The following is a 13789-nucleotide window of genomic DNA, read 5'->3' as shown; positions in this document are numbered from 1 at the left end:
TTTGGAATCCTTGCGACGAGAGCTATGTTTTTACGTAAGTTTTATTATATTCTATCAAGTTTAAAATTTTGGGTGTTGTTGGATTCGAGAAATTATTTGATATAAATGTTCTTGAGTTGATAGAGATGGTGTATCTAAAACGATTTGTGAAAATACTATCGTTTGAGAATGTTTTCTATTTTTGGTTGATTTTATGGAAATTCACGTTTAAGGGGCTGTGCATAATTCAAAAATTTGAGGACGATTGGATGGTGATATTGTGATGGAATTGTGATAATATTGATGTTGAGGATTTTGGAAATGCTGGGTTTTAGCCGTTATGCCTTCGGTTCAAATTTTGAATTAATTATTGGAATTTTATTGAGTTTGATTGGACCGATGGAAATTGAAAATGATATTGAATGATTTTGATATCCATTTCATATTTGAATTTGGAGTAATCGAATTCGAGTTGTTGAGAATACGATTGAGGTTTGGACCGATTATGACTTTGAAATATCAATATTTGATCAAATAAAATTTGATATGAGTTTATTGAAATATAGATATTTGATCGAATGAAAAATGATGGGAATTTTGTATCGTTGTAGCTTTGCGGATTTGAGCATTCCGGAATTGATATAGAAGGTATGAGCAAGCTAGGAATTGTTGGGGATTGAGCACTCGAGACGAGTTTGATTCTCGAGCCTTTAAATCACACAGTTTACTTGATTACGTGCTATTATATGTGTTCATTCGATTCATGTGTTTTTAATGTAATAGCATGAAGTAATATTTGTTTTACTCGATGATATCGATAGTTATCCCATGCTATTTTACATGAATCCTTGATGTGTATTTGTTGAGATGAATTTAATGAGTAGCAGCAGTAGCAAGCAAGCAAGTAATTTATATAGCGAGAGAAAGCTATATATTGTTTGCATTATTGCATCATCTCATACATATTGAGCCTGATTTACTTCAATTTGAGCAAGCAAGTAGCAAGAGGACGTTTTGGGCCTATATAGGAGTGGGTCAGGTTGCGGCATAGGATTCCTGCACGCCGGCATACTATATATAGTGGTGCCAAAGTCCTGGAATAAGAAACCCAACACACCGCCCGAGAGGTAGAGTAGGTGGTGATGGTTGTGTTGTCTTTTCCCCATTTTGGGATCCCTATTGCCAAGAATTGAGTTTGAATCTCGATGTCGGGGTTGGATACGAACCTCGATGATTGATATCCGTCGTTTGGAAGCCATCATTTTATTGATCATGCATTTCATGAAAGCACGACATACTTTGAAATGCATTGTAATTGTTATATTTGATTTATATTGTCCGCTGTTCATACTTTTATACTTATCGGTTTATCCGGCTGTTGCTTTGTCTTGTGTGTGTGCATTGTAACAGGTGAACTAGGTCCGAGTAACCGAAGGTCATGAGAGCTTGAATTCAAGTATAGAAGTGGTATTCCGGGTTTTATCTTGTTGTATTGATCTTGCATTTGGGACAATGTCGTATATTTTCCATTGTCGAGTTTTGTTGTATTTATCTCGTGTATGGTGTTAGAATTCATTTGGGGTTTTGAAACTAAAAACATGATATTAGATGTTGAGAATAATTCTTAATGTGTTGTGGAAGTTAAGTCTTGGACAGAAGCAAACTAGTCACAAGGCGTGCCCACAAAAAGCTCTTTTGGTTTGGAAGTTTAAGTCTTGGGCAGAAGTAAACTAGTCACAAGTCGTGCCCACGCCTTATGCAAAAACCTCTTCTGGTTTCACTCTTTCTTACGAAAAAGAATTAGAATTTTATTTTCATAAATGATTCCTAAATTCATATTTATGATGTTTTAAGGTATTTTAAGTATATTTAAGAGGCAAACACTATTCATGGCACAAAAAAAAATTGGTTATTTATTTTCGGTTTGAATGGTTGTTTGTCGTGTTGTGATATGAACCTCTCCACAAAGTTAATCTATAAAACCCACGGTTACATGTCTAGTTCCCAAATTTCAGTGTCCCAAAAGCCATGCTTTCGCTGCGCACTCTGATAAAACAAAATATTTTATCGTTCCCATTTGTCATTCTGATCTCAATCAAACCCATCTCTATAAAATTTCGTCGCTAAGCACAACTTAAAGTGAATTATTTCACTTTATTATGTCACACTATTGTTGTGAAAATTACTCGCAAGTGTACGAGTGTCAAGTTTTAATATAGTAAAAAATCAAGTATCGTTCCCTCAGAGAGTAAAATGAAAATATTCAGTGCCTGTAATTAAAATAGTCTAAACTTTATCTAGAAAATTAAATTCTCAGAATTTTGCAGAATAAAATAATCAATGAGTTTTTAATAGCACGCACACAACTTTCAGATAAAAATCAATCAGAGAAAAAATGGTCTAGAGGTTTAGATTGCACCTGGTTTCAACAACAATCAATCCTAATTAATTAATCTTCATGAATTCCAGTCAATTAATAGCCAAGAACACTTAAGTTTATTATTTCTCTCTTTCGAGCAACAAATAATGTTTATCAACTACAATTAAATTCCAATATCCCTATTAAGAATCTACTTGCAGTGATCTATCACAAAAAATGTTCTTTTTTAAAATCTCTGTTAAAATTATACACTCTCCCGAGCTATATAAATAATTAACAGTGTATTTTCTAATGGTCCTATTCAAAATCTCCTCTCCCGAGTGCCAGATTTCAAATAAATATAACAAATTAATTAGTGATCAGATAATTGAAAAGACAATCAATTCTAGAAAAAATAATTAATCTAGAAAAAACTCAATTCAATAAAATCAAAAATTCATGAAAGTATCTCAACCAGGTTTCATCCGACCTCTAGACTCTAAAAAATTAGTTCATGATCAAAAATAGATAAACACAATTCATGTTTATGAAACTAAACATCAATTCCAATTAATAAAAATAAAAATAGAAGAACAAATCCGTAGTCGCTCTTCCGTGTCCGGTTTATCGATCTTCGTGTTCTTCCTTTGATGTAGTGCAGATTTCTCCTCCAATCTTTTCTCTCAAATCTCAAGTTTAAGCTCTCAGAATTCTTTGACGTATTGTGGCGGCTCTCCCCCTTTTTATTGTGTCCTTGAAGTCCCTTTTATATGTCCTCGAAACCCGCCGAATAAAGACCGAAAAAGTCACAAAATTTCCTTCCCAAAAAATTACAAAATCCGACTTTCGGACGGCACGTGCGCGCCCTACTCTCGCATGCATGTGCTGTTCTGCAACGCGCAAAATTTTTAAAAAAATCATATCTCCCAAACTAACCATCGGATTGAGCTAAAATTTTGACAGCAACTTCAAAACATCCTAAACTTTAATATGAACGGTGGAGATTGGATTTTGATGCTTCAATAATGCCCAGAAATTTTGTGAAGTTGATACTCTATAATGCATCCTTCCGCTTCTTCTTGCTACTTTTGCACCAATCCATGCAACTCACAAAAACAACAACAAATATTCATAATACCCACTCGATACATCACAAAATTCAATTCAAATCATATATAAATTAAGTGCATAAATTGCACTTATCAAATTCCCTCAAACTTAGACTTTTGCTAGTCCCGAGCAAAACAATAATGAGAAATATAGTCGGCCTCCGAATTTTTACATTCCAAGATTAAATACACATGTAAGCTAATTTTCTCAAGAGTTCTCGTGTGTGTGTGATTCACCAATCTTGGCTATCCTCCTCGCTTTTGATACACTAGTGCAACAAGTTTGTTTCATAGAATCATCAACTCCGCTCTCTAGTTTCGAAATAGTCTCCACCATGTTCAACTTCTACTCACTAAGATCAAAAAGACTTTTCAAGTTATATCAAAGATTTTTCATAACATCGCTGGATTTTGCACCCAATTTTATTTTAGCCCCATAAATTACCCGCAAACTTAGCTATAACTAAAGATAGGATTCGGATTTCAATCCCCTCGTCTATAGCCTGGATGGAGCATCAACCCCATTTTGTCCGCAAACTTAGCCATGGATTGGTGATTAGAATTTCAATCCCTTTTCAGGCCCAGATGGAGTTTGTTTTAACAAAAAAATTCTATGTTTCTTTGGCAACTTTTCATCATTCAATAAATTTTTTGCCTAAATCATTTCTAAGCTTGTAGAAGTCTACCTCGGTTTCAAGTATAAATCACCAAAGTTAAGAATCAAATCATCCAATTCACTCACAATATCACAAAGTTTCTCTAATCACTAGGGTCTAGATAATCAAGGAATAGTGCATATGTGTGAGAACTCAAGATTAAATATAACTAACATTAACATTTTTAACACCAAAAATTATTTTCATCATAGGCCAACATAAGTATACATCATTTATTCAATTCAAACTAACTCATGAAAAATTTTCAAAATTTTCAGAATTTTTTAAATAAACACCCCCCAAACTTAAATTGTGCATTGTTCTCAATGTACAAAAAATTAAAATAAAACCAAGAACACATACCTTGGGAACCGAGCGTCAGTACTCGGCACCTTCTTAATCACTCAAAACTCTTCATCAGGGGTGACTCCTAAACTCTTTCAGCTCCATAATTTTTCACCTACACAATTCAAAATTATTATTGATGTCTAGTTTCTACATGAAAAAAAAACAAAAAAAACAAAAACAACTAAAAGAAAATAAAAACGCATAAAAACTAGCTTGGGTTGCCTCCCAAGAAGAGCTTAGTTTATAGTCTATAGCCCGACTCTATTCCAATTCTATCCCAGTTCCGCTTTGTTGAGGGTCTTCCCTTTCGCTTTCACCCTCCAAATATATTCAACAACCTTTTTAAACTTTGATTTCTTCTTCGTTTTCTTCTTCCTTTTCGGAACCTTCGGATCATTCTTCTTAGAATCTACCTCATGAACAATTCTGGGATGGCCATCCAGCTTCACAACTCGCTCAATCATGCATAAATCCTCGATGGGTGGATTACTTGATTTCTTGAATATGTTAAAAATAACTCTTTTTCCGTCCACACCCATTGATAACTCACCATTCTTCACCTCAATCTTGGCATCAGCAGTGGCCAAGAATGTTCTCCCCAATATCAGTGGCATATTTGCATCCTCTCCATATCTAGAACAACAAAATCCGCCGAAAAAATAAATTTATCTATTTTTACCAGAACATCTTCAATGATTCCAAGAGGATATGTGATAGATCTATCAGCTAGCTGCAATGCGATCATTGTGGGCTTCACCTCGCCAAGTCCTAAGCTCCTGAAAATAGACAAAGGCATCAGATTAATGCTAGCTCCTAAATCGCAAAGTGCATTATTAAAATAAGAAAAACCAATCGTGCAAGGAATAGTAAAACTTCCTGGATCCTTAAGCTGTTGTGGCATCTTCTTTTGTAGCACAACACTACATTCTTCAGTTAAGCTCACCACCTCATTCTCTAGCAGTCTCCTTTTCTTGGACATCACCTCTTTAATAAATTTCGCATAATTTGGCATTTGCTCTAAAGCATCAGCAAAGGGGATGTTGATGTGAATTTTCTTGAAAATCTCCAAGAATTTGGAGAACTGCTCATCTAAAGCTTTCTTCTTGAACCTATGAGGATATGGAAGAGAAGGTTTGTACATCGGTTTCTGCTCAGGTTCAGGCTCCTTCTCTTCAACCGCTTTCAAAATTTTCTTTTCTTCAACAAAAACTTTTTCAGACGTTTCAGATGGCTGGCTTTCTTCTCTATCTACTTGCTTTCCACTCCTCAACATGATAGCATTGCACTGCTCCTTGGAATTTACCTCAGTGTTGCTCGAAAACTGGCCTCTGTTATTATCCTTCAGTGCGTTTGCCAACTGCCCAATGTCAGTCTCCATGGATTGAAGTACAGCACCCATGTTGGCCATATGCGTCTCCAAGCTATCAAGGCGAGACTCAGTTCTCGCCATCCTCTTACCTGATTCCTGCACAAAGGTACTAACCACATCCTCCAAAGACAACTTACCATCACCCTTATTAGTATTGTTAGCATATGAAAAATTTTCATTATTTCGCAAACTAGGGTGATAAGTATTGGGAACATGATTGCCTCTGTAAGCTCCATAACCTTGGTAGCCATTAGGATTGATATAATTAACTTCCTCTGGGGTATGTGATCCTTCCACTCTAGTTGAATCTGCAACATTAATCTTATTTAAAGAAGCTACCTGTGTAGTCAGTGCAGATAATTGAGCAGTGATGGATGTGAGAGGATCCACTGCATACACTCCAGTTGGCTTCTTGACTCCCATACTCTCAGATGGCCATTGAAAACTATTGATCGTCATCTGCTCCAACATATCATAGGCCTGTACATGGTCCTTTGCAAATATATTACCTCCAGCCGCAGAATCCACATTCATCCTCATAGGTGCATTCAGTCCGTTGTAAAACCACTCGATCTGTTCCCAATCTGCAAAATTGTGGTTAGGACAACGTCTAAGTAATTCTTTGTACCTTTCCCATGCCTCGTATAGCTGTTAAGTGTCCATGTTACTTATTTTTGTTCTTGTGTCGTTTAGTTTGAGTCCTTGTTTTGTTTATTTGTTTTGTTTTGCTCGAAACTAGCAAAAGTCTAAGTTTGTGGGGATTTGATAAGATAAGTCATTTTATGTACTTAATTTGCATATGATTTAACCTGAATTTTGCGATGTATCAAGAAACTTTATGCGTGTTGATTTGTTGTTTTTGTGATATGCAGGGGTTCGGCAAAGTACAAATAATCTTAAAAAATGAGATTTTTTATGGTGAAGGAAGCAACACCTCAGCGCTTAAAAGAAGCGCTGCAGCGCTAGACACACGAAGCAGTAGCACCTCAACGCTAGGACATTAGCGATGCAGTGCTTGACATACGCAAAAGAAATTCCTCAGCGCTATAAGGGAACACTGTAGGTTCGAATCAGTAGCGCTACAGCGCTGGATCGTAAGCGCTGCAGCTCTGCTGCGGGAAATCATAAAAAAAGAGTTTCGGAAATTTAAAAAAACACGGCTTGCCGACCTTTATTTGACGGGCTTTTTGGAGGTATAAAAAAGCAACAATCACGCATAGAAAGGGAGGAATCATCCGCGCATTAGAGAGAACACATCACACACGAGAGAGGGAGAATCGAGAGACAAGGGCTGCACAAGTTTGAAGAATTAGAAGCACGGAGCACATACGAAGACGAAGAGCGTGCAAGCTGGGGACAGAGTCGCACTTTTGGCTTCGTTTTTCTTCATTTCTTCTTTTAAATTTTGCGAATTGATGTCTAGTTTTCTAAACATGCTTAGTTTTTGTTTTGCTCTAGTCATGAACTAAGTTTTTTTATTCTAGAGGATGATGTAGCTTAGTTAAGACAACTTCAATGACTTTTTGATTTATTTAATTAAATTACTCTAATTTGATTGTGTTCTCTAGATTTGATTGACTTTCAATTACTTGATCACTAATTGAATTGTTATATTTATTTGAAATATGACACTCGGAAGAGGGGATTTTGAATAGGATCATTAAAAAATATATTGTTAATGTTTATATAGTTTGAGAGGCATATAACGTTAACAAAGCTTGAATAAAAACATCATTTTCACATAGACTATTGGAATCAAAACTTAATTGATACATTCTATTTGTTGCTTGGAAAATGAGAATAAAAATAAATAAGTGTTCTTGGCTATTAAACGAGTGAAATACATGAGCATAAATTAATTAGAAGTAGTTGTCGAAACTAAGTTAAATCAAAACCTCTAGATATTTTCTCTCATTGGTTTTTTCTCAATTGTGTTAATTGCATATTAGTTGTCTTTGTTAATTTATTTGAATTTGAAGAAATCTCATATTTACTTTTCTAAATAAAGTCTAGCCTATTTTAATTACGTACAAGCATTGATATAATTTTCAATACATACTACTCGTGAAAATGATATTCTACTCACTATATATTAAAACTTGACACCGTGCATACGTGACACTTTATATTGACATGTGTGGTGCCACATCAGCAATCCCAATGACAAATGATTAATTTTCAAAAAATATAAAAATACGTAACTATGACTGAAATTCGATAACATAAGGGGCCATGCTAACATATTGGATTAAAGTTGTAGTGACCCATTTCGGATCAACTTCTAATCAAGAACTTTAAGCATGTAAATTAACTTAATAATATAAAATAAAAAATTTACATCGGAAACTACTTAAACCTATATAATAACAAAATATAAAACTCAATTGAATAAAAATAAATGACGTAAATAATCTTAACTAAAACCCCAGGTAACCTCTACTCCCAGGCCCTAGTCACCGTCCTAACTCTGATCCAACTCCTAAGCAACCTACAAACGTCGTCGTCGAATGTGGTGTCCATGATAAAAGTAGGGACGAGATCGCTAATGCCTGGTACATTAACTATGAGTATATATACAGATTTATATGCAATTCATGTAACATGAATAATCTGGTAAATATGTATCAAACTCTGGAATATGATGCTTAGACTGTAGGCGCCATCAGTATGCACACTCTCCTTCGAAAATCCAGTAAGTGTCACACATACCGAATCTGATCTTGGATTACCACCAACTTGAGTAACGTACATGATGATCTATCGATCCAGTGGGAGTCATATGGTACCCGATCATTCAAGGAAACAAGGGCTAAGCGACACTCACCAACTGACTATCTCAAGAACAAGATAGGCTTAACGTGATATGCACATGACGTATATATAAACATGACAAGATAAGCATGCATCATTAGACAACTAATAATAATGCAAAACATAAACATGCATGCTCAACTGGATATCACATTTTGTATTTACGTACCTTAACTCATTGGCTTAGAGGTACAAATGCAACAACCTAAAATCTAGGCCTACAACTCAAGTGAACATCACATCGCTGCATATAAGTAATCCAAATTTGTCACAATACTCAACAGACACCCTTCTTTAACACGATGAAACAAAAAACAGAACATAAAAAAAAAATTATTACATGAGATCTTTTACAGTAAGTTTGCCAGCTTGGAGCTACAGGGTACAGAAGTTGAAGCATTAATGGAATACAATTACGGTTATCCACGGAGCCTCAAAGAGTTTAGACTACTTGTAATACAGAGCAGACTGTTTGAGTTGCGGTGAGAAGCAGCAGTACCAAAGCAGCAACTATAGACATAATCGCCCAAGGACTATTCAAGTGGTGTTGCTTCAACTTGGCCATCCACTTATTTCTTCGTCGCTCACAATGCGCATTCACGCTCTCAAAGATTTCCGAATACATAAATTGCTCTGGAACTGAATAAGTAACAAACTGGTCGAGCTTATTAAACATGTTGGAAACCATTTTTCCATCACCCCTCCAATTGTCAATAATCCCATGATGACAAAGTATTTCAACATCTGCCAGAGAATTAATCAATGAATCAAGAAACTTCACGTAATCTGTCACATAATTGGACCGATCCTCAAAATACTGCTCGTAGGCGATGAGATTTCTGAAAAAAGACTCGGTTTTATCTTCAATGAGTAGAGGGGGCACTAGCAAATTCCCGTTGTCGAATTTGATATCGAACAATGAATCCTTGCCGCTATTTTTAAACTTCACGTTGGCATTTCTAAGCTCTGTTGCAGAGTTAATAAATCGCCATTTTCTTTCTCTATGCTTTGCACTGTCATCGGTACCCGACATAGTCGATGGAGGACGCCAGCTGATATGTATCAACTCCAGTAAATGCTTTATCTCATTTGGACTTTTGTCTACACTCAATCTACATCCTTTTCCAGGGAAAATACCATGGAAGAACCTTAGAACCTGTTGTATTAACTGGTTGTGGTTGTTTGGAATGCTAATCAGGTAAAACAACTTGCACAGAACAGAGAATGGGATTTGATTTTCAAACAAAATCAGATCGTGCATCAAACTATTCATCATCCACCCCCTTCGGAAGATGGGGTCATTCTCATGTTCTTCCGACCGAACCATGCTGAACTTTCGTACTAACTCAATGATAAAACAACCATCGAGAACCAACATTTCAGTAAACTGAGCTGCATCGAGGCGAATGGGTTCGGCATAACATTTTCGTGCTTCTTGTTCCATTTCCCCAATAGCGGAGACAAAAACTGCAATATTCACTTTTTGGTGTTCAACAAGTGACCGAAGATACCGTAACTTGTGCTCTTCCATCATCTTTATATTATCTTTGTCGCGATGATACGGGCCAATAGCGATGATTTCTGGATCATAGGCTTTGTCATTAACATCCCGTAGATGATTATGCACCTTAAAAATAAAACATTTTGACTTTTCTGCGGTAACGCTAGCAAGTTTTTGGCTTATGATTTTGCAGACCCGTAATATGTCACCGGGATGCATATCCACTGAGATGAAGAAAAATGGAAATCCTTTCATGAGAAAATCAAAAAATGTATGATCTATTGGAGCAGTATATATATGTTCTTATCCTGAATATGAACATTTTAACTTATGAGATTAGCAGGTACGTGCGACAAAATAAGATTCTGATATTAATTATTGCACTTGGTTCACAATAATTTTGTGGTTGCAATTTCTGTTTACTTGTATATTATTAGCCCACGCGCAAACAAGACACTTATTCCCGCGATTATACGATATTATCGAACGGCCACACCCTGCAGAAACTTTTTGCCCAGAATTTAGTTAGCGAAATATTTTCTTCTTGTTAAAACATATAAAAAGCATTAGTTTATACACTAATTGGAGACGCTTTTCTCCGAACAGATTTGGTCATATATCTGTAAAAACATTTACGTACGGTACAATGAAAATTGAATTTTCTTAACTTTGATATTGCATTGTTAATTTATGTTCTTATTTTTGTCAGTGAACTAGCAATCATATCATGAGCCATTCAAATTTAACTCAAAATTAATCATATTATCAGCAAATTTTATAGTGTTAATTTGCATGATAGCAAGTAACAAGAATCAAGTGCAGGAATAACTTACCTTACAGCAAGATGCAAAGAAAATATCAAGAAAAATAGAGCTTTCCGTTGATCAAATCTACAAAATCCAGCAATCCGTTTTCGTTTACGGTCGTTAGATTTAGGTCTCCACCCTTCAAGTTGGGTGCCAGAATGATTAAATAATTGTATTTCCAACTAGTCATCAGTTCAAAATGATCCAATTTCGCTTGGTGTACGTTTGTTAAATTTTCGTACCATGTTTTTATCATGTGATGGCGACACTGTCAGGGGAAAAAAAAATCTGCAAATCCAAAATGTCTAAATTGCCCTTTAGTTTTTTGTTACGATAAACTAATATTTGTTGAAAATATATTATTTTATTGTTGTTGAATATTGAATGTTGAATATTGATTTGTAAAATGTTGAAAATTAGTGTGTGATGATGTAGATGATGATATATTAATTTTTGGACGAATCTCAAATGTGAATCTATAATAGGTCTTCATTTGTGATTAAAAATACAATTGAGTTGAGAGAAAAATATTATAAAGTGTAGAGTTTGATATATTTTGAGTTTTGGAGTTTTTACTTTTTACTATAAATTTTTACTTTTTCACAACACGTACCGATCGCTCGAATGTTCTCTATAATTTCCAACGCTCCAAAACACAAAGAGAAGACAAAAATATTTAACAAGTAAGTATATTTATTTTATTGTTTATATATTTTTTTATGTATATATATTAATATATTTCATGTTATTATATAAAAGGTTGTCTATGACACCGATCTTATAATAACGTAATATGATATATATTTATTATATATATATATACTAACTATATTAATATATAATTTCATGTTATTATATAAAAGGCTGTCTATGACATTAACCTTATAATAACGTGATATTATATATATTTATTATATATATACTAACTATATTAATATATAATTTCATGTTATTATATAAAAGGCTGTCTATGACACTGACCTTATAATAACGTGATATGATATATATGTATATATACTAACTGTATTAATATATAATTTCATGTTATTATATAAAAGGTTATTTATGACACTGATCTTATAATAACGTGATATGATATATATTATTGTGTATTATATACTAATCATATTCGTATAATCTCATATTATTATATAAAAGGATGTCTATGACACCGAAATTATAATAATGTGATATGATATACATAATTATTTAATTATGATTATCATTATATGCATCACATTATTATCACGAATTTTTATTCAACACATACTCGATTTTTTCCTTACCCCCAACGGTCACAAACGGTAACAAAACGGATAGTTTTTGGCCTATAAATATGTTCACTCAAACTCATTTTCAATCACACTAAAATTCACTATTTCTCTCAAAATATTTTATCCTCGGTTTTTTTCGAAGATGAAGATGATGACATTTCTAAGGAAATTTTTCATAACGATTATGATCATCATTCTCACGAGTCTTGTACTCACAGGCGATTATCCACCGCATACTTTTCATCTATTTTTAAACATACTTGTACTCGTCGTTTATCCATTATTTTGTATTGACATATTAATGGAAATTAACTAATAAAATGTATTGATATTTTTCTAATACCACCATGTCAAATTTGACAAAGAATGAATTCGTTTCACTCGATATCACTGAAAAGAATTATATGCCATGGACTCTCGATGTAGAGATGCATCTTGAGTCATTGGGTCTAAGCAATACCATCAAAGAAAATAATATATCATCTTCACAAGAAAAAGCAAAGCCTATGATTTTCTTACGTAGACATCTTGATGAAGGATTGAAATGTGAGTATCTCACAGAAAAAGACCCAATGATTTTATGGAAAGGGCTGAAATAAATATTTGAGCATATAAGGGGAAGTTATACTCCCGACCGCCCGTGATGAATGGAATACGTTGAGATTCCAAGACTTTAAAAAAGTCAGTGATTACAATTCTGCGATGTATCGAATAGTCTCGCAATTGAAATTTTGTGGGCATGTTGTTACTGAAATGGAAATGCATGAAAAAACATTTTCCACATTCCACGCATCAAATATAACTCTATAACAACAGTATAGAGTGCGTGGATTTTTGAGATATTCTGAACTAATCGCATGTCTTCTTGTGGCGAAAAAGAACAACGAATTGTTAGTAAGAAATCATCAATACTGACCCACTGGATCAACGGCATTTCCAGAAGCAAATGTCGTAATTAAAAAATAAAACCAAAATCAAAGGCATAGACCAGATTTTGGTCGTGGAGGAGGTCGAGGACGTGGGCGTGGACGTAATAATGATCGCGGTCGTGGTCGCGGCCGTGGATATGAAAATAATCGAGATAGTTACTTCAATAACTCATTTCAAAAGAATGTCACGAACCACCCACCAAAAAGGCAGCATGAAAATACGAGTGAAAATAAAAATCACTCAAAAAGATCTGAGAGTGTTTGTTATAGATGTGGCACTCCAGGACATTGGTCACATATTTGTCGAACCCCTGAGCACCTATGTAAGCTCTATAAATAATCGACAAAGGGGAAAGGAAAAGAGACCAATTTTGTTGAAAACAGTAACCATTCAAGTAATTCAACTCATTTCGATGTTTCTGATTTTTCAAATGATTTCGAAGACATTGATTAATATATTGGTGGGAATAGAATGTAACATACTGTATTTTTCATGTATTTTTGTATTATGAAAATGTTATATTTTTCATATAATGTCATTAATTTTTTATTGCATATTTTCTTTCGAAGTTCAAAATGGAAAATGGTATGAGCAAAGCTAAACAAGGAAATAATTTCATGGAATTTTGTATACCCGATAGTGGTACA

At 34.4% G+C, this 13789-nt stretch overlaps 1 protein-coding gene across 1 annotated transcript; it reads right to left on the bottom strand.

Moving 5' to 3' along the window:
• Positions 1–8838: 8838 nt before the first annotated feature.
• On the bottom strand, positions 8839–11106 carry LOC140875883 (UPF0481 protein At3g47200-like). The gene is made up of 2 exons (XM_073279708.1): positions 10966–11106; positions 8839–10356 (listed from the first exon to the last, which is right to left on the bottom strand). Exon 2 carries the CDS (start codon positions 10349–10351, stop codon positions 9074–9076), a length of 1278 nt encoding a protein of 425 aa, XP_073135809.1. The 5' UTR covers positions 10352–10356; positions 10966–11106; the 3' UTR covers positions 8839–9073.
• Between the last annotated feature and the right edge of the window lie 2683 nt (positions 11107–13789).

This window comes from Henckelia pumila, chromosome 1, assembly GCF_033568475.1.
Source record: "Henckelia pumila isolate YLH828 chromosome 1, ASM3356847v2, whole genome shotgun sequence".
Lineage (NCBI taxonomy): Eukaryota > Viridiplantae > Streptophyta > Magnoliopsida > Lamiales > Gesneriaceae > Henckelia > Henckelia pumila.
The sequence above is the reverse complement of the archived record's forward strand: the minus strand, read 5'-3'. Positions and strand labels throughout refer to the sequence as shown.

Excerpts from the sequence above, each read along its gene's own strand:
- LOC140875883 (XM_073279708.1), bottom strand. The coding sequence starts at position 10,351 with ATGCATCCCGGTGACATATTACGGGTCTGCAAAATCATAAGCCAAAAA.